Source organism: Epinephelus moara, chromosome 17 (genome assembly GCF_006386435.1).
Source record: "Epinephelus moara isolate mb chromosome 17, YSFRI_EMoa_1.0, whole genome shotgun sequence".
Taxonomy (NCBI): domain Eukaryota; kingdom Metazoa; phylum Chordata; class Actinopteri; order Perciformes; family Serranidae; genus Epinephelus; species Epinephelus moara.
This window is the reverse complement of record NC_065522.1, coordinates 26,433,642-26,455,686: the sequence shown is the minus strand read 5'-3', so window position 1 is coordinate 26,455,686 and position 22,045 is coordinate 26,433,642. Positions and strand designations below refer to the sequence as shown.

General features: G+C 39.4%; 1 protein-coding gene across 2 annotated transcripts in view; it reads right to left on the bottom strand.

Annotated features, from left to right (window-relative positions):
• zgc:194930 (uncharacterized protein LOC557813 homolog) overlaps positions 1 to 22,045 on the bottom strand; it is a 278,453-nt gene that overhangs the window by 244,758 nt on the left and 11,650 nt on the right. The window contains exons 2-3 of one of the 2 annotated variants that reach the window (XR_007571488.1): positions 10,733 to 10,785; positions 26 to 1,442 (exon numbers count right to left, since the gene is read on the bottom strand). Coding sequence is in view for 1 of the 2 variants with exons in the window: in XM_050067701.1 (XP_049923658.1) it covers positions 665 to 1,442; positions 10,733 to 10,764 (810 nt within the window). In the remaining variant the exon portion in view is untranslated. Of the gene's footprint in view, positions 1 to 6; positions 1,443 to 10,732; positions 10,786 to 22,045 lie in introns of those variants that run through there. The other variant, XM_050067701.1, reaches the window with a different exon arrangement.

Genomic DNA, 22,045 nt, shown 5'->3' with positions numbered 1-22,045 from the left:
GTTATAGTGAAGCTGATTTGTGTACTTGTGTTTGAAATTGTCTCTATTAAGCCATGTTTAATGTGTGTTTAATGTGTGTTTTGAATCAACTAAACTTTACAGCTCTTCACAGAAACCTCCACTGCCAACTAGCGTTGTGAAAGTATAACTGCAGAGTGACACAGACACCACCACCGCACAAGTATAAATGCTCACAACAGTGTAGGCCACTTGCGTAGGCTTGGCGTAGGGCCTGCCGCACAAGTATAAATCCCGCTTTAGCATAGCTATGCTCCAAAATGAGGCTAATATGATAAAAGCAACCTCTGGTGACTGTACATGGGCAGTATGGACATGGCAGAGCAGTGAGTGAGCACACACAGGCTTATGAGGACTGTGGAGTGTTAAATACGCTGGATTCATAACAGGCTGATATGGCTGCAGGCGATATTCACACATCTTTTCAATTTGTGGCATTGGAAAAGTTGCCTCCTTCACACACGTTATCTTCTGTCAGTGTGAACAGAATAAAAAAATATCCAAGATTTTGAGTTCAAAAATAAATCTTTTTGTAAACAGTTTTCCTTCATTCGCTTCATGTTCTTTGATGAAAACACAACAAAGTTTCATGAACGCTCTATCAAGAGTTTTTTTGGTGATAACTGAGAGGCACCGCAGAGGTCCGTTACTCAAATTCCTCGCCGGCGGTGGCGGCCTCCAAAGCAGCGAGAGCCTCCGCCACCATCGAGTCCGTAACGCTCTGCACCTCCTCCTCCTGGTTCCTTGCCTCCACCTCGTCGTCGTCACTCTTTGTCACAGAGATCCCACTCTCTACGGTGGAAACGTCCGGAGTCTTTGGCAGTCTGAGCTCCTCCCTGGTGTCGACTGACGACAGGCTGGTGGTGCTGGTGTGGATGTCCACTGACAGGATGCTACCCTCGTCCCCCGTATCACACGGGTACTCCGGCGTCCCTCCCACGCCCTCGTCCACCTCGTCTGCTGACAGGCTTTCACTGCCGATCGCACACTCTGTGATGGAGCTGTCCCACTCGTTCCTCGTCACACCGCGTACCCGCTCGCCGTAGCTCCTCTGGTTCTCGTAGTCCTGTATGTCTGGGTAAACGGGAACCTGACTCACCCATCTCGGCCCCAGAGCTTGCGGCTGGATGATGTACAGACCTCCATCTACAGGTGGCGCGCTCGCCTGCCTGTGCAGCTCCGTTGCAGGTGAAGGTGCGGCGTGCAGCCTGTGGTTGACGTGGTTGTTGTCCACCTCTAGCTTCAGCGTGCTGTCGTTGGACTTGCTGTAGCCCAGGTTGTTGAAGCCCTGTTTCTGCTTGTTGGGGCTGCCGAGCGGGTCACCGCTGAGGGCCCCGCCTGAGAGGTGGTGGGGATGGTAGAGCGAGCTGCCGGCAGAGTCAGACTTCCTCACATCTCCTGCCACAGAGGGGTCATAGATGTAGCTGTGAGTGAGACAGACAGACAGAGCGTGTTACAGACACAGAATAAGAGGTGAATTTCCAGACGGTTCAGAGTTACACTTGACTTCACTCTCTGATTTCCTGGATCGGTGTCTGTCCGTCTGACTGGGCTCCAGGAGTCAGATGTTCCCGTGGCGATCAATGAAACACCCTCACATACTGTACACTGACAGCAACAAGGAAACCTCATCGTGCAGTCGATGCACCTTTCTAGATGCCACTGTTTTGTCCGAGGCATACATGCACCTGATGTTTACACAGTCTGCATGTAGCCGTGGTGTGCTGATGTTTGCACCGCTCATGTAAATGTCAGAAATATTATGCAGATGGTTATAGGAAGAAGAGAAGAGGAGAGGAAGATGAAGTCAGGCTCTGACTACACTCTGCTCTCTAACTCTGGTCTAAAATGTAGAATACTGACGTCTACTCTCACATGTTGGGTTTGTGTCAGTGTCTCCTGTGGAGGGTGAAAAATTACGTATGGCCTATCAATAAATAAATAAATACAAGAAGAAATACATTAATTAATTCATTGTTTATATAAATAAAGGGATTAATAAATAAATAAATAAATATGTGAATAAGTAAGTAAATAAATAAATGCAGAAAAAAATATGTGCATACATAAATAAACAAAAATTAAATGCTGAAATAATACGTAAATAAATAAATACATAAATAAAAGAATAAGTAAATTTATAAATAAATAAATACATGCATAAATAAAAAGATAAATACAGAAAAAATGCATACATGAATAAATGTATAAAATAATTAAATGCTAAAATAAATAAATTCCTTACATAAATAAAAGAATAAATACATTTATAAACAAATCCAGGAAAAATATACACATCCATAAAAAAATTACTACATGCTAAAATAAATAAATAATTAAATAAATTCCTTACATAAATAAAAGGATAAATAACTACAGGAATAAATAAACACGTGTAAATAAATAAATGCAGAAAAAAAGACATACATGCATAAACAAATAAAATAATAAAATAAATATGGACATAAATAAATAAATGCACAAAAAAGAAATACAAAGGCTAGGACCTTATACTTCATTAACATAGAGACGCAAAAACCCAGTAATAAATATGGTTGAGCAAAAATGAAAAAATACATTTTGGTTTAATTATTTATCAACTTTTTAAAAAAAAAAGAAAAAAAAAAAAGTACGCATTTATCTATTTATTTCCATATTTATTTCGAAATGTATTGTCATTTTTTAAATTTATTTCAGCATTTATTTATTCCTTTTTAAAATTATTTTCATGTTTATTTATTCCTTTATTTATTTTTGTATTTATTCATTTATTCCTGTATTTATTTATCTATTTATTTATTGGCACTTGAGTCATCCTCCATAGTCTCCTGGCTGGAGCTCCGTACCTATCGTACACACACAAGAAAGGTATCAACCTTCTGATCTCGCCATATCTCACACAGTATAACACTCAAAGATGTTCACCAGGATTTTCTGTCCCTGCAAAATGAGCTGTCTCCTGCTGTGAGAAAACTTTGATTACCATAAATTACAGTAAAAGGTCTTCCTGTGATCAGAGTTCAGGAAACACTTTTGAGAAAAGCGACTGAAGGGAGAAATGGTGAAAGAAAACAGACGGGCAGTTCATTATGTGCCGAGTGTGTCCAAGAAAAAAGAAACAATAAGTGATAATACACACAAAGAAATTCACATTTTTGTTTTTGTGAAATAATGAGCCACAGAGTTCAGCTCATTAAGATGAGTGACGAATGTTGAAAGCCAAGGGAGCATCTTCACCTGCAGTTTCCTCTCTGGATCAGGTAAATGAAAAGCAGCACTGATACATTATTTAGCATTGATGTGAAGTTTGTGTTGACCTCCTGCTCTCGTCTGCTCGCTCCTACGCTCAGTCTTCTACTGTGTAAATTACAGAACATCATAAGCTCTGGCAGAGATCTGTCGATGTTGTCCCAACTGCTCGTAGGATGGTCGAGGTCGATAAAGGTGTGGGACTAATTAATGCTCTGAGACAGCCTCTTGTAGGCTGTAAGGTACGGAGAGCCATGTTTCCTCCAATGTGATGAGAACAAAAGATCCTGTAAGTCATTAAAATGACAACTTTTCCCTAAATAATGACTCAGTATGTCTCTAAATAATGCATGCCCCGTGTCAACGTGGGTTTCCTCCAGGTACTCCAGCTTCCTCCCACAGTCCAAAGACATGCAGGTTAACTGGTGACTCTAAAGTGTCCGTAGGTGTGAATGTGAGTGTGAATGGTTGTCTGTCTCTATGTGTCAGCCCTGTGATAGTCTGGTGACCTGTCCAGGGAGTACCCTGCCTCTCACCCAATGTCAGCTGGGATAGGCTCCAGCCCCCCCCAAGACCATTAACAGGATAAGTGGTTACGGAAAAATGAATGAATGAATCGCTAAATAATGACTTAGTGTCTTAAAATAATTCCTGAAAAGAAAAAGACTTAGTATTGCAAATTAATGACTTTGTTTTTAAGAATTACGACTTAGTATCTCGAAGTAACGACTTCTGTCAAAATAATGACGAACTTTCTTAAAATAATGACTTAGTATCTGAAAATATCAAAAGTTTTTTAAAATGACATCTCGAAATGATGACAAAATATCTTAAAATAAAGACTTATGTCAAAATAATCAGAAACTTTTTTCAAACTAATGACCTGGTATCTCAAAATAACTATGACATGGTATCTGGAAATATTGACTACTTATGTCAAAATAATAAACTTTCTTAAAATGACTTCTCTCTCGAAAATGACAGTATCGCAAAACATGGTCTCAAAAGTGTCTCAAAATAAATAATTTTTCTTAAAATAATGACTTATCTAAAAAAATGACTCAAATGACTCAATCTCAAAATGAGATTTTTTTTTAAATTTTTCCTTTTTTTAAATAATGAGAGACATTCCTAGCAATGTTTCATTATCTTAAAATACTTGACCTCAAATTATGACGTAGTATCCAAAAATGACTAGATTTCTCTTTGGTCGAAACAAAAAAACTCTTTTAAAAGACTCCTCGAAATAATGACTTAATAATGAGAAGCTTTCTTAAAATAATCAAACTTTTTTTTAAAATAAATGTAGTATTTAAAAATTATGATCAAGTATCTTGAAATAATGAGTTCTTATGTCAAAAAAAGAAATTTTGTTAAAATGACTTATCTCTAAATTATAACAAACTTTTTGCAAAATATGGACTTAGTATTTAAAAAATATGACTTAATACCTTATAATAATATTTTTTCCTCTCAAACTGAGAGGCTTGTCTCAAAATAATAAGAACCTTTCTTAAAATAATGACTGATTTAAAAAAATGACTTAGTGTATAAAAATTATGACTTAGCATCTCAAAATAAGACACTCTCAAAATTACTTATCTCTAAGTAATGACATAGTATCACAAAATATGGACTTAGTATTTAAAAGTTATAACTTAGTACCTTAAAGTAAAGTACCTCAAAATAATGACTTAGTATCTCAAAACAACTTGGTATTTACAAATTATGACTTAGTTATCGAAATAATGACTCCTGTCAGAATAAGAAACTTTCTCAAAATGACTTGTCTCTAAATAATGACATAGTATCAAAAAATATTGACCATTGAATATTATTAAAATAATGACTTATCTCAAATTATGACGTACTATCTGAAAATTATGAGATTTTATTTTTTTTTTAAATCGAAACAAAAAACTCTTAAAACTTCCCGAAATAATGACAAAATAATGAGAAACTTTCTTAAAATAATTAAACTTTTTCAAAATAAATGTAGTATCTTGAAATAATGAGCTTAACATCAAAAAATAAATTCTTAAAAAGACTTATCTCTAAATTATTACAAAATTTTGCAAAACATGGACTTAGTGTTTAAAAATGATAATTTAGTACCTGGAAAAAAAAATGAATTTTTCTTTTAAAATAACAAGGCTTTTTTTCCTTTCTTAAAATGACTTATTTTAAAAAAATGACTTAGTGTATGAAAATTACGACTTACTGTAGCATCTCAAAATAACAACTTTTTTTCCCCAAAGTAATGAGACATTTCTAAAATAATAACTTATCTCAAAGTCATTATTTTGAGATTTCAATACTCATCACATTGGCGTCAATGGGCTTCCATAGTGACGACTGTCTGATGCGTCATTTTGGAGGATTTTGTCAGAAGGCTATTTGAGCACAGGATGACACAAACACACCTCGACAGGTATGAGGAGTGTTGGCAGGTGGGCTTTATCTTGTGGACGGTGTAACAGGCTGTCAGACATCACCTGCTGCGAGAGCCTCGTGTTTTTCTCACCCATGTCTCCGTCCTTTCATTTGTTTTCTCCTCCACCCATCTCACACCCCACCCACTGCCTCCACACAAACCTCCTCCTCGTCTCCCTCTCAGCGTCATCCTAATGTAGTTGCGGCTCACTAATCTACTATCCCTTTGCACTTGACTTCTCCTTGATTTGAGCGCCTTCCCTCGAGCTTTTTCCATCTATCGTCTCACTCACCGCCTCCTCCTTCTCTCTCAACTTGTCCTCCTCTGTTTTTTATCTCACCCCTCTTTCAGCTCTAAACAAGAACTCCTGAAAACTTTCAGATATATTGATTGATTCAATAACAGTTTTTTTCTCCCCTCCTGGTATCACACACACACAAACACGTCCTACTCATTTATAATTGCACGCTAACACACACACACACAAGCTCGCCCTCTGACTTAAGCACCTCTCCGTCTCACCCTGCATCCTTCCCTCTGTCTCCCTTCACAGCGGAAAGCTGAGAAAATGAATGTTTTCCATTTCCCTCGCTCCTGGGCAGCGCCGCCGCTGTGCCAAGGTGAAATCTGAGGCTCGCTTTCAGAGAAGCCAGACACAAACACACAAACACACACACACACACACACACATACAGAAGTTGTTTTACAGAAATAAGAGGTATGATTCATAAAGCTGGACAAACGGGAGAAAATGAAACTGTCTCCGAGCTGTTTCCAAGACTCAAACTTGTTGTTGCAAGTCTCTGTTTTTGTTCTTTTGGTGAAGACGAAACAAAAGAGCAGACGAAGCGCCTCAAGTTTTGGGTACGTTGAATACAAAAGACCAATTTTATGCTTTTGTACGGAGTGTTTCTGTGGCAGATATAAAATCACACAAAGTCCCAGAGAAAGAAAAGCAGCAGCAGCTCCAGTGTTTCTCTATAGAAGAAATTAATTCTTGGGAGTTCCTGCTTTCTCTTCTTCGTCGGGATTCCCTCTCTGCAGGGTTTTGCTTATATTAAAGAGTTGTTTCAGAACCACCTCCGTCCTGGAAGGAGCCGTCATTTGCATATAATTTAACTGTGATGGTGCACCAGAGGAGATGCTGTCTCCTGCACCAGGTTAGGTCACACAGTGATGAAGTTATAGACGTAGACAGACAATGATTCGCCGCCCTGCAGTGTGTCAGAATAACTCAAGTCTTGTGTTTCACATATTAAAGCTGATAAATATAACCTATTGATTTTAGCTCACACCAGCATCATTAAATTTGTGATGAACATCCTTATCTGTAATTTCCTTAAAGCGAGACACATTGTCCTCTTGAGTGAAAGGATATTTTTGATACAGGAGCTTGAAAGTGTAAAATAAGTACGAGGGAATTAGGAATATGGGTTACCTTTTCTTGTATGCTAACGCAGACGTTAGCATCACCCTGGTTCCTTCATCAAAAAGCCAATGGGATTTTTCACTGGATTTTGGATTACTACAGAAAATAAGCTCTGTGGCAAACAAACTTCTTCTTATTTCTTTCACAAATTAGCACCACTGTTTAGATTTTTGAAGCATAAACGCAATCGTCAGAAGCAAAAAGCTAACATTAGGCCATAAACGAACTACACCACGGTCATATGACTCTACGCCCCCCCCAACAACAGTCTAATTTACCCATTTTTTAGCAACTGCCCTTTTTGTAAAGACTTCAAAATTCACAAGTGGGGTAGTTACTGACGTATTTTATTATTATACTATCTAATTAATTTGAAGCATACAGCTCGACAAGGCCATTTAATTGGACTACTGTCTTTGTCCCAGTATCCAACGGGGGGGGGAATTTATTTACTGACCAAAGTTTGTCCGACTCCGCTACGATAGATGCCGATATGCCCCCGTTCAGATTGTTAGTATTGGACCTATTACGTCATAGACCAAACAATCGACAAACAAGTTAGCTACAGTTAGCTAGCAGCTAACTGCTACCATGGTGGACAACTTTACAGCTCTGTGTGTAGATTTCGTCATGTTGTTACCGACTTCTTTGTCTGTCAGATGTTTAATGCTTTCGAATTCCGGCTAAAAGCCCGAGGCAGACACTGTGGAGCATGTGCAGAGCGTGTCGGCCATTTTAGGTCCGATTGACTACATACATGCATGATAAATCAATCTTCTCTAATGTCATGTATACGTACTGACACTTTGTTTTTTATAGACTTTTAATTAAACGTACCTGGAAGGTAGATTTTGAGAAAGCTAAAATTAACTTACGAATCTTTAAGAAAACAACGAGAATCTGATTTTCACATGTTAACCTTTAACTCTTTTTTTTAAGCAGTTTTCAAAACAAACAGAGAAAAAAAACGTCCTGGGGTTGTTGGGACTGTTTGAGTATCAGCCCAGTGAGGCCACACTGTTGACCCAGTAACCTACAGGCCCACCCTGCCCAACCCCAAACACCACTAAGCCCAGAAATGTGACACTCCAGACAATTAGCAAGGTATGTGTGTGTGTGTCACAAGCATTCACATGTGTGTCTTTGACATGGGAAAGAAATGTGTGTGGGGTGTGTGTGTGGAGGGGGGGATTACGACTCTGGTATGCGAATCACAGCGTGCCCTTTCATTAATCTGCAATCAAAATCTCGTTTCCCGGCCCTGTTCTCTCTCCTCGTTCACCTCAAAAAGCACAATGATGTCGAGCCCTGACAACGACGCCTTGTAGGCCTTTAATGAATAGACAGTCCGGCGGAGAAATACAGTAACCAAGGGTGACGGCTATTGGCATATTGACTCACAGTTTGTACAAAGAGCCCACGTGAGGCTGAGAGCGCAGACGTATTATAAATGGACCTCTCACTATCTGCATGAAACAAGACAAGAAATCATTATGTGGGCAAGGAGACATTTGAATTGGCACGTTGGACCTGCAGATAAGGACACATACAGTAAGAGGCTGTTACTGACTGGACTTTATCTCATGCTCCTATCCACAGCAGCTGAAAGTGAATTAGAGCTTAAAATATTAGCTGACTGACAGAAATGAGTACATAGCAGTGCTTAGAGCTAAATGCTAACATTAGCATACTCACAATGGTGTTTACCATGTTCAGGTCTGTGACATGGACAGGGTTCCTGGAGAGTGATGTTCCTGCTGAATCTTTCAGTATACTGTATTTATAATTTATAATTTTCCAACACTGTAACCACCACAAATGAAATTCCAGTCACCTCCACATGTCTTGGGGTGAACAAAATACATGTAGTCATGTATCTCTAGGGCTGTCGTGGTGAAGGAACTTCCTCTGTAGTGATTAAGGGAGGCTTAACAGCGTGATATGCGACATGAAAATTACCTTGTTATTCAAATTTTAGTGCTCTGTAAATAAGCTTTATTATTTGGTGTATTGTTGCTGTTTAAATGACTAATATTAATTGCTAAATGCAGCACACAGAATGAGGCACAATAGACCAAATCACTGTGACGTCATGCTAACACTTCCCTGTAGACAACTGGCAATTGTTTCGAGTCCATAGTCCATAGGGACTTGGATGATAGCCGGTTCAAGTCCACGTCCGCACCAAATATGGAGCTTGGACTGGCAGCTGGAGAGGTGGCAGTTCCCCTCCTGGGCACTGACGAGGTGCCGCTGAGCAAGGCACCAAATCTCCAGCTGCTCTGAGCGTCTGTCCATGGGCAGCCCACTTGCTCTTACATCTCTCCATTTAAGGTATAGGTCCTGTTTGTGTATATGTGCGTTTATATGACATCTAATTTCTCCTTGAAAATATATCTTCTTCATCTTTTATGAAATACTACACACTGGATCTTTTACATTAAGTTACGTAGGTTAAGTTTAGGTAAAGAAACATGATGATGATGTACCTAAAATGACTCAAAGTCCACACGGTTCCAAAGAACGTTGTCCTGGGGAAGGTCTGTTTTTTTTTTGTTTTTTTTGGTGATCCATACCGGAATTACTGGCTCACGATTACATGGGATTAGGGTTGCCCCCGACTAAGAATTTTCCTAGTCAACCAATAGTCGTCATTTAGGGCCATTAGTCGCCCACATGTTTACGATATTAATATAGGCCTATATTTTATCTACAAGTGCACGTCACACACTGAGTGAGCCGCCTGTTAATGATGCTGTGGGCTAATGGGCATGTAGCTACTTCCATGTTTCAGATGATACGTCATGTTTGTAGTCGACCAATGAAGATGAGTTTACATATCACCTTGGGTTCGTCCTTCACCTTCTCAAAATGATCCCACACTTTGGATTTCCTGCCCGACATGTTATTAACTAGCCTGTGGAATAACCGCAGGTACCAGCCCTGGAAATTAACCTGACTCCTGTCTGACTGCTGAGCGTGGACACTTCCTGTGTCTGTCCTTTCAAATTAAATTCCCACATGGTCCAGTCATATAGGTTTTGATTTATTTTGACAAGGCGCAGCTCCTAATAGAGTTTCATTTTTGTTTTTTGTTCATTTTTCTGCAAATAAGCGACCAATGAAATCTTGCTTAATAATGACCTTTCTGGTCGACGAACGTTTGGTCGACCAATTGATTTTGTTGTTTCTAGTTTCTTCTCATAGCGGTACGCTTTGTTCCCAATGTGGGAGTATCAAACATCGTTGTTCAGCTCTGCTCTGATTGGTCCAATCTGATTGTTTCAACCTGAGAGTAGACTAACTCTCAATCAAGCAGATCACAATCACCTGAGTGATGAATGTGTTTGCGTCTATAAAACCCTTGTTATGCTATGCGGTGGTGACTTGACAATGCCTGATGGAGATCTCTCCACAGTGTCCGAAACTCTTGATTCTTGATTTAAAAGCATTTCAGATGTGCGTACCCTCCACCCTGCTGTATTTGGGTGAACCAACCCTTTAAATCACTGAACACAAGTGACTGTAAGATTGTGTCGTCGTGACAGTACCCACTAGAAGGACTCTGAAACAAACAAATAAGAGGAGGTATAATGACTCACCTTTTTATCATCCTGCAGCATTGGCACCCCATTTGGCCAGCTGTGTTGTGGAGCTGTGGAGGGACATTAACAAACACATTAAACTTTAATCACACAGACGCCCTTCGAGGATCTAAAGCGACAAAACTTTCTTTAAGAACATCCACATATCAGTGGGTGTCAGTTTTCCATCAATGTCTGAGCCTGCTCATCAAGGAAAGGTTACAGTCGGCTCCACAACCACTGGTCTGCACAATAACACACACACACACACTTTGACAGAGTCCGAGGCTGCTATTGATCGGACAGTTCACCACCTCTGACATGTGAGTGGTTTTTAAATGAGGGCTCTCTCTCGAAGATTTCACCTCATCAGTCAAGTTTTTGCTTTGCCCTTGGTCTCGACGGCGTTTGGACACGAGGATGAAAACTCTGTCTGCCTGAAGCACCGATAAAGATGTTATTGCCATCCATCACTGTTGTGTGTGCATGTGTGTGTGTGTACGAGTGTGTATCTGCGAGCAGGATGGGAGTGACCTTTTCTCTCCTGGTGGTGTGTTTCTCTAGGCTTTGGCATTTCATTGCCTGGGTAAATAATTAATCACTGAGTCTTGAATGGGTTTGTCTGCGAGCGAAGGAGACAGAGGGAGCGACAAAGGTAGAGGACACAGTATCTCTTTGTGGAATAGAAGGAAGGATATGTGCCCACAGCACAAAACTGCCTCTATTCTTAACCGTAGCTCTCTGACCCGGCAGGCTTTTACCTTTGGTTAGATCTTTGAACAGAAGTCAAGTACAACAAGTTTTGGGTACAGCTTCATCTTGTTACAAATGATGTTTCAAATGAAGGCAAGAAACTAGACTTCATTAAATGGATTCACTGCACATGCCCCATTGTTCCTATTGAAGATGAAAGCCTTTAAAATGACTGTCACACATCTGGTTTCACTTTTAAAAAAGTCTAAGTAATGACTTCAAACACCTGGGCACTGTAGTTTTTACCAAATGTAACTCAAGCCATACATTTGTTGGGGACTATTTTCAGCCGTGGATTAATACACATTTTGTGCTCTTGTGAGTTTTTACATCAGCAAGATGAAGGGTTGAAGGTTTTCTGTGATTTCTTTTTTTTTTTTTAAATGATTACCTCCCAGGAATAGAAATTATGTTATGTACAAAAATTTGGAACGTTTTTTGACATATCAGCAAAATGTTCACTGAAAACATTCATTTATTTGCCACCAACAAAGGCAATCAATCATTATTACCATTTTTAATAACACATAAGTAAAGTGATGAACTTTCCCTAACCTTTACGTGCTTTTGTTGCCTAAACCTAACCACCTGTGTGCTTGCTTTTGCAACGCAGGTGATGCTTGTTAGCAGGATAAAATAACTGTTGATTTAAGTCCTTATTTTGGAATTTGCTGACGATAAGAAAAATATAAGATAACTTTAGCCAAAAAGTACAACAACACATTAGGGCCATTGTGAGTACATAAATAAACAAGTGAATATGGAGACGGGGAAGGGGGGTTATATTCTGGTAATTAAACTCTGAATTCACGAGATTAAAAGTTGTATTAGTAAATTTAAATATAAAAAAAAAACTTGGATATTTTGTAAGATAAAAGTTATGAATGTACCAGAAAAAAAATCTCAAATTTACAATAAAGAACTTGAATTTCCTTTGAGATTTTAAAGTTATAAATCTACGAGAAAAAAAACTGAAATTCTCTAAGATTAATATTGTTAATTCATAAAATAAAAACACTTTAATCTCTGAGATTAAAGTGGTAAAAGGAAGAGAAAAAACTGCCAATTTACTAGAAAAATAAATTATTCTCCGAGACCATAAGGTCATAAATTTGCAAGAAAAAAAAAAATCTGAGATTAATGTTGTAAATTTACAAGATAAAAACTTGAATATTCTCTGAGATTATAAAGCAATAAATTTGCAAGTAAAAACTCAGAAATTATCTGAGATTAAAGTGGTAAAAGGATGAGGAAAAAACTCCAATTTACGAGAAAAACTAAATTATTCTCTGAGACAATACGGTCAAATATTTGCAAGAAAAAAACTCACATATTCTCTGAGATTAACATCCTAAATTTCCGAGATATAAACTTGGATATTCTCTGAGATTACAAAGTAATAGATTTGCAAGAAAAAACTCAGAAATTCTCAAACATTAACTTTGTAAATTTTCAAGCTAAAAACTTGGATATATAAAGTAATACATTTGTGAGAAAAATTTAGAAATTCTCTGAGATTAATGTGGTAAAAGGATGAGAAAAAACTGCCAATTTATGCGAAAAACGTAATTATTCTCAGAGACCATAAGGTCATAAATTTGCAAGAAAAAAACTCAGAAATTCTCTGAGATTAACATTGTAAACTTCCGAGATATAAACTTGGATATTCTCTGAGATTAAAAAGTAATACATTGGCAGAAAAGGCAAAAATTTCAAAATTCTCCTAGATTAAAGTCATACATTTAAGAGACAAAAACTTGAAAATTTCTCTGAGATTAACGTGGTAAAAGGACAAGAAAAAACTGCCAATTTACAAGAAAAACTAAATTATTCTCTGAGACCATGGGGTCATAAATTTCCAAGACATAAACTTGGATATTCTCTGAGATAACAAAGTAATAAATTTGCACGAAAAACTCAAATTCTCGAAGATTAAATTAAATTTTCGATATGTTAACTTTGATATTCTCTGAGAACCATAAGGTCATAAATTTGCAAGAAAAACTAAGACTTTATCTAAAATTAACATCCTAAGTTTACGAGATAAAAATTTGGATATTCTCTGAGATTACAAAGTAATAAATTTGAGAAAAATTTAGGAATTCTCTGAGATTGATAAAATTAATAAAGTCCATAAAAACCTGAATATTCTCTGAGATTAAAGTGGTGAATTTAATTTACCTGCTATGGCCCTCGTGATGTTATAAAAACCATGCCTCATACCTCCCATAATCATTACTTTTCTTCCTCGTATGTATCTATTAGTTCTGTAAATCTGCAGCTGGGGCAGGCAGCTATGATGTAACAGAGTTTAGTTATGAGGTGGGACTTCATACATCTTCTTAGAAAGTCCTGGAGGGAAGGAGCTAAGAGGTCCAGGTGGACTCTGCTTGCACAGCTACACTGTTGATGTACTGCACTCCTCATGTTAGCATTAAAAAAGCAAAGAGATCTCGAGGGCCTGCTGAGTTATGTAATATTACAAGCTGCCTTACAAGGCTATCAATACGATACCGTGAAACAAGACGTGACCGGGTCACATTTTTTTACATGAAAGGCTGTTTTATTTGTGCAGAAGCAGCAAAGCATGACTTGGCTGTCCCAAGGCGTCTAATTATCCCCCTACAGTCTGCCGCTGTGCGCCATGACATATAAAGAGGATGCAGACAAAGTCAACTCGGACACAGAGCAAATCTCAGAATACAATCCTCTTGTCTTTGAGTGTCCTCTATTGTCTCCTTCACAGAGACGATCTCTTGACTGTAACCGAGCTGAAACAATCCTCACCGCACATTCATCTACATTTTCACCAGGACCTCAAACACATTCACAGCTACTTCTGAAAAAAGCCAAGAGGGTGTTCGGTGCCAAGAGCAATTCAGACGGACCAGCGGTTCGACAGGCTGTGCTTTAAATAGAGAACCCTGTTTCACACACTGTTGCACTGGCAAGTGCCCACCCAGCTGATGTGTTCCTTATCTTCCAGGAGGGGGGCAGAAGAGGAGGTAATTTCCCAGCGGGCATCTCCAACTATCACATTAATGAAGTGTTGCGTTAGCTCTCGGAAGAAGTCGCTATCAGCTGACTTTTACAATTACTATTCACATTCAAGCAGGTCAATAATCATCTGACAAGCTCCAAGTCTCAATCCTCTGATCGCTCGTGATTTCTCCCTCCAGCTTCCCTACTCCTCCTCCTCCTGCCTTCTTGTTGTGCCGTGGCATTTCTTGCCTTGTGCATTATGTATATTCCGTATCTCAGTGATATGTGTCTGCTGCTTTCTGCTCGCCGTACCCTCGAGGCTGTTTTTAATGTGTTCTGAATCGTTTGGGGAGCATCCTCCAGCTCAGAGCCTGCGCTGCCAAATACGAGCGCATATCTATTTGTTGCAATAAATGGTCCTAAACCCTTTGACACAACTGTCTCTGACTGAATTGTTTTGAATTAATTATGAGTGTGAATAAGTTTACTTCCTTCCCAGCACTGTGTTTCCACCACAGATAAGAACACAGTGACAGTACGTGGATTATTATTGTGACAGAAGGGTAATTAAGCAACAACTTACTTCAAGTTAAATGACTTGCTTCATATTTATATTAACAAAATGATCAAGTATGGTCATGTAAAAGTAATTTATCTCCACCCATTTGACCCCTCTACTCCAACGTAGCAACATGTCAGACATAAAAAATAAAATCACAATATATTGCCTTGCTTACAGTCCTGCAATATATTGAATCTTATGTGTGTTGTATTGTCAGATTCTTGCTAATTCACAGCCTTATCCAACAGTGCTAACATACTGTAATAATCTATATTTATCAAAACCATTAGGGGCCTGTTTAAACAATCTACAGTACATGGTCTAAAGTGCATGGAGCAAATGCATTTAAGGTGTGTCCTACTCCACTTTTTCAAGTTATAAGGCGCATGATCTGGGTGCAAAGTAAAGTGCAAGGAGCAAAGGGGATGTATTACGCCTCTTAATTAATCATAGATGTGCTATGGAGTGGTTTCTACTGAGAGCAAAGCAGGAACAGCAGTCACGGCAGCAAATAGTGTGACACTGATAAATTGTAATTATAAACTCAACAAAGAGAAACAGAACTAAACTTTTAGCCTCTAAAATCTAGACTTGCACCGATTTATCGTCAGTGCTCGGAACCGGGCCGGTGTTCATGTGATCGGCCATGACCTGCGACAGACTGGTCGGTCTAAAATATGCCGATTTAAAACGCTGGTCAACTTCCCGGCGCGCTGCATGATTGACATCGTATAACATCAGCAGCGCACGCACATGTGCAACTCACGGCTTGGGTGATGTGAGGAAGTGAAACATGGGCGGCTTCTCACCTTAATCATTCACGCGCACACATCAAGACAGAGAAGGAGAAAGTTGTTAATTGTCCGTGTTAAACTGAACTGCGGTGCTCTCACTGCTGCAGTGCGCCACTTGAAACTGACGAGGCGCGTGTCCGTGCGTTTACTGGCAGGCGCGTCCTGAAGACCTGTGTGAATTTTCCACTGGAGATATTCTTACTTTTTGTCTTTTAAAGAAATTACCCACAAATGCTATACACCAAGAATTATTTTATTTATCTATGTTTTTATTTATGTATGCCTTTTTTACTTATTTATGTTAATACTGTACCTGAAGTTATATTTGAGCAAAAAGGAAAATGTTTGTTTGTTTGTTTGTTTGTTTGAGATGATTATTGAAAAGCTGGTTGTATCTTGGTTAAAATGTTCTAATAAAGCAAAGATAGAAAATATTGCAATATCTTGTGAGCTGTAAAGTGGTTTGGAAAAAAATGAAATCGTAATCGGCCAAAATCGTAATCGGCTGTCTGAACACTCTGCAAATCGGAAATCGGTATCGGCCCAAAAAATTGTAATCGGTGCAAGTCTACTAAAATCAATGACGTTACGCTGCTCCTCGCGCGTAAATGTGCACAGCGTCTCTCTTAACAAACTAGCAAACTTAGCCAATGCAATAACAGTTTCCGTTAGCTTACATCACGAGATGCTTGCTTCTCGGGGTGGGCGATATGGCCCTAAAATAATATCACAATAATTTAGGGTAATTTTGTGATAACGGGGATGTAGACAAAAGCTCTACCCTACGTTCACATTTTAGAAAAAGTTATTGTTTTCCTCGTTAGCGATGAAATACCAGAAAAATACTGCGCCATTCTGACTTTAGACCAGGTCTTTGTTGGTCAATGGCGTCATTTCTTTCTGCCAACAATACGGCAATATGGCAATAAGACTTGCATGCCCATGGGCGCACTAAGGGGTACATTGCTACTTAGACAATTATGGTGCTTACTGTTAAAATGGCAACTGTGTTTGTCTGAAGAAAGCGCCTACTGGTTCTACATACAACACATAAGTATGCGTGTTGTTTTTCCTTGAGGTGAGCTTTTTGGTATCTGCAGTATTATTTGGCCATAATTGGCTGATGAAATTACGAAAAATGTTTTGTAATACCACTACAAAGGCACATTATGAGAGTAAAACAACAAGAGTTACAGAGAAAATAGCACATCATGACCCTTCTATGAATAATTACCCCTGAAGTCGTTCACATGACTATGAGCTATAACGAGCTCTGGAAACATTGTGTTCAATAAAAGTGAACACCACAAAGAAGCAGTTAATTTGTGGCAGCAACGTGATGAATAGGGAACTATTTTTAAATGTAAAACACTCCGTCTTCATATTATGTAAGTGTCAACTTCCTGGAGTTTATGAGCAATGATGAATCGATGAGTTGCCAACTATTAAATTAATTGCCAACTGATTATTTTAATGAGTTAAAAAAAAGTGAAAATTCTCTGATTCCAGCTTCTTAAATGTGAAATTTTTTTAGTTTCTTTCCTCCACTATGGCAGTAAAATGAATATCTTTGGGTTGTGGAGGTCATGTTGGGTTTTTGGAAACACTGGTCCACAATGTTTTGCCATTTTCTGACATTCAATACAAAAAACAACAACTTGGTTACTCGATAAAATACTGGCAGATTATTCTATGATTAAAATATTCATTAGTTTCTGCCGAAATCATAACAGGCTGTACCTGACGACTGAAATTAGTTCAATTAAATGTTAAAAACGCTACAAATTCAATAGTTTTTATTGCTTTCCACCAGTTATTGTCACATAAGGTGCCTTTGCATTCTGTGTTGTGTTCCTGCTGACTTCTAACACCCAGTAGAGACACACCATCACACAGACCAGCTGATGGTTGGCTGACTGGGTCGGAAAAAGCTGGTTTGCATCGGCACAGAGTTGGGTTGCAAATTTGCAAGGCAAAAGCTGTCTCTGTGCTGCCTGTGTGCTGACAGTGTGATTGTAGTGTTACCTGCCTTGGGCCAACCATTCTGCTGCCGGTCAGCAGAAACGGCTCACAGTCAGAGGGGAACTGGTCCCGCAGGGCACAGATGACACGGTGCCATCTTAGCTGACAACCTCCAAGCAACAAGGACCCATGAGTAACTAGCTACATCACTGCGGTGATAACTAAGTGACACCAAAAGTCAAGGACAACTCCCAAGAAGTCTGCTTAAAGAAAACGGCAAGACAAACACGACTAACGAGGAGGGCTGATGTGTGTTCTGGCTCCAGTGTGTCTACTTTCTGTCATCTTTACCACACTGTTTGCAGAGTAAATAACCAAAGATACACAGAGAAGCTGAAAAACCAGTGTGGTGTGTTTTAAGATTAATCTTTGGTATTAAAGGTCTGTGTGGTCCTAAATGTCCGAAACCTACACCTGCATCCTTAAGGCTACAGCCACGTTTTTATTTTAAATTGGCATTTAAAAATGAAGACGATGTCCGTACTCACAAGTTTTACCTCCATTTCACAAAAGAAAAACTAAACATCCATACTAAATATGACCATTCATCTACACTGGGCTTGAGCATGACTGTAAACAGGAAGCAGTTATAGAAAATACTATGGAAATGGCAAGAAGTAAGGCAAGGGATGTCTTTGCTTGAACTGGTGATGAAGTGCAACTGTTACTGAAAGTTACACAAGTATATGATGATCAAGGTGCTGGAAAAAATGGATTGAGAGTCTGAAAAGCAAATATAGTAAAACTGAAAAGACCCAATCAGGAAGTGGACATGGGACTTTTCAAACTACCACGTGGTCAGAAGTCTCCATTTCAAGACCTTGTTAGTTTGGATGTAGCCCAAGATCAACCGAATACAACTGTTTCCGCCAAATGTAAGACTTGAACCTGACCCGAGAGCTGAAGCTACGGTCTTGTTTCATTTCGGTAAAGGGCTGCAGCGAAAAAAATATTTTCATTATCCATCAATCTGCTCATTATTGTCTTCATTAACCAACTGTTTAGTCTATAAACTATCATAAAATAGGGAGAAATGCCGACTACGATTTTATAAAGCCCGACATGACGCCTTTAAATTGCTTTCTTTGCCCAACCGACGGCTACAAGTTAAACATTTTCAGGGTTTTGTCACATAACACGATGAGAAGCAGCAAACCCTCACAATTTATGAGGTGGAGCATCAGATTCTTTAACATTTCAGTTGGAAAAAGATGGTTATTTGATTATCAAAACAGTTTCTGATTCTTACTTTTGCACAGTGTGCAAACTGTGCCATGACCTCTGGGGGAGCTCACTTTTGGGGGCATGTGTATGCCTCACAGAGACTGTCGTGGGGTTTCCATCCAAATGTATCGAAATGTTTGAGCGAATTTTGTGAAAATGCACAAAAGAAAATGCGAATTTATGCCCGTTTCCATTCGTTATTGTTTTGCGATTATTGGGAGTCAACAGGAAGAGCAGTAGGTGGCGCTTCCCGTGAAAAATGAACAAAATAAAAACACCCCTGTAGAGGAAGAGTGCGCCATGAGATGATGTCATAAGAGAGCATCTTATGCCCACTGTAAACAACAACACACTCGACTGACACTCAACAACGGACCATGGACAGATTCCTGATAAACCTGTCGGCTCTTGGGAGAACTCTGGTTAGCATTTTGTCAGCGTTCACAGCGTACCTAACCATCTTGAAGAAGAGACGACAAAGAAGAAGTTTTATGTTAAGAGTACTGTCGGAAATAGCTGGAAGGAGACCACCGCGTCGTTCTCCGTGTGTATGGGAACGTAGGCGTGTGAAGGACTTTTGGGAAGTAGTTGTCCAGCAGCATTTCACTCACGAACTCTGGCTGAAACATTTCCGTATGTCAAGGGCCACATTTGAGGATCTGTGTGCCACAATCGGACTGTTTGTAGGACCGCTTGTTCCAAGCCATCGGCCACCTGTGCCAACAGAGAAAAGGATCGCCACTGCTGTATATAAGCTTGCATCATGTGCGGAGTACCGGGTCGTCGGTGAAACTTTCGGCGTGATATCCGGTACGTCATCGCTTATTCGCAAAACCTGTTTTCATAGTAAAAAGTCGCATTTTCCTTTAATCGATACACTGACAAATCCAACCCCTCCAAGAGTAAAAGTATTTATTTATTTATTTGCACACAGGATAAGACTGTGAGTACTGCTCCTATTTTGACTTTATTATTTGCTGCCAACACATTAATATATTAGTAATAATATCTAATAATATATGATATGATAACATATACTCTCAAAGAGGTCATTCAGCATAAAAGGTACTTTTACATATGATACTTTAAATACATTTTGCTGCTAATACCGCAGAACTTTTAGTCAAGTAGAAGTTCAGATGCATATTTTGTTGCTGCTTCTACATTTATTTGAGCTACAACAATGAATGCATCTTACACATGATGTCACAGAGTAACAGCTGGCAGGATGTACCTGTACGTATTAAAGCAAATCAGAGGATTCACGAGGAACTAAGAGCCATGCAAACCTGTCACTAATGAGGACTTTCTCCCACAGTCTGTACAGTAACCACCAGCAGCTGACTCACATTCACACCACAACATCCAAATGACCAATCATGTTGTTCCCCTGGACACTTTCCAAAGTCATAATGAGATCAAGGATTCAATCTGTGCATCAAATGACTATCAGTCATTCAGATATTGGCCATTGTTGGCCGGCAATAACAGTGCTTTATCTGCTCCCTGCGCCATTCAATATATTATATATTGCTCCTGGTTTTTATGATAGGGAAGATCGGAGGACGATTACTGAAGGGGAGAGATATTTCAGCGCTGACAGCTTGGACCTGCTCCCATTTTTTCGCTTTCGGAGTTTTCTCCTGAGGAAATTGAAACATTTCATCTTGAAGAAACAGGTGCAATAAAAGTGAGATTGCTGTCGAGTGTCCCCTAAAAGTGGACTGGATTGAAATCCAGGGGATACCCGAGGAGCTGGCAGCCGGAGACGCTTTTTGAATGATTGCTGCTGGTGGGAAATTTTAACTGGAAAGATAAGGCTTAAAATAATTCCTCCTCTGGAAAGAGCCCAGATGAAATTGATTATACCAGTTTGGAGTTTGGTTTGAAAACAGAAGCGACTGTGTGGGAGGAGTGCTTGTTTTCATAATAACACTAATTGGAGGGTTTTATTTCCAGAGAGGATGATACTGTGCAACAATTGAAATTATGACTCCAGGACGGAGGTTCAACAACATTTTAGCACCACCGTTGTTGTTTTTACACTTTATTTTACAGATTAAACCAGATGTAACATGTTAGTTTGGGAGCTCTGAGGTGCTGGTAGGAAGATTATTTACATTTGGACAGAGTTGGATGAGCTAAATCCTGGCTGTAGCTTCATATTTAGTAAACAGGTATGAAAATGGTGATAATCTCATCTAACTCGTTGCAAGGACACAAATAAACATATTGATTTTAACACATTCCTGCCAATGGCTTCACACCATGTGGAGGTAACGTGCAAAGAAACAGGTGCCAAAAAGAGACTGCAAAACGTGGTGAGAAACACCAGGGGTCTCATTTATACAACAGGATCCATACTAAAAATGCACATACGGACAAAAGCCAAAAATCGCATGCACCAAAAAATATTCAATTTCTACAATCAGGCTTCCACCTCACCATCTGCGTCGCCAATGCCCCGTCTCCAAAATGTTCGTCAGCATGGGTCAAAGCTTCTCCCATCAAGTCTACTTTTCCATGGGAAGTGGTGTACGCCTCTTTCAGGCCTTGTTTTGTGCGAATGCAATTTTTATAAACGAGACCCCTGGTGCTTCTGGAAGTCAAGGATGCTTCCTTGGTAGGACGGTTCGGGTCCTATGGAGGCTCGGCAAGACTCTTGCCTAGCATTTGAAGAACATTTAATTACATAGTGTAGTGAGTGTTCAAGTGTGCGTCATTAAAAGGTCCCAAAATATATGAGGCCCGTTTCCACTGAAGAAGTTCCTGGTACTATTTGGGGGGCAGGAACTACTACAGGAACGTCCTCTCGCTCGGCCCTCTCAACCGCCGTGTCTCCACTGAGAGAGCGGAGTAGGAGGAAGGTTCCTGTAAAGTTACGGGCTCTGGATGTGACGTAATCGTTGCACGACCATTTTGACCGGGCCAGTGTAGGGACGTTAGCTGATAGCGGTGTCTGTAATAACTCCGGTCAAGGTCCATGAAAAAAAT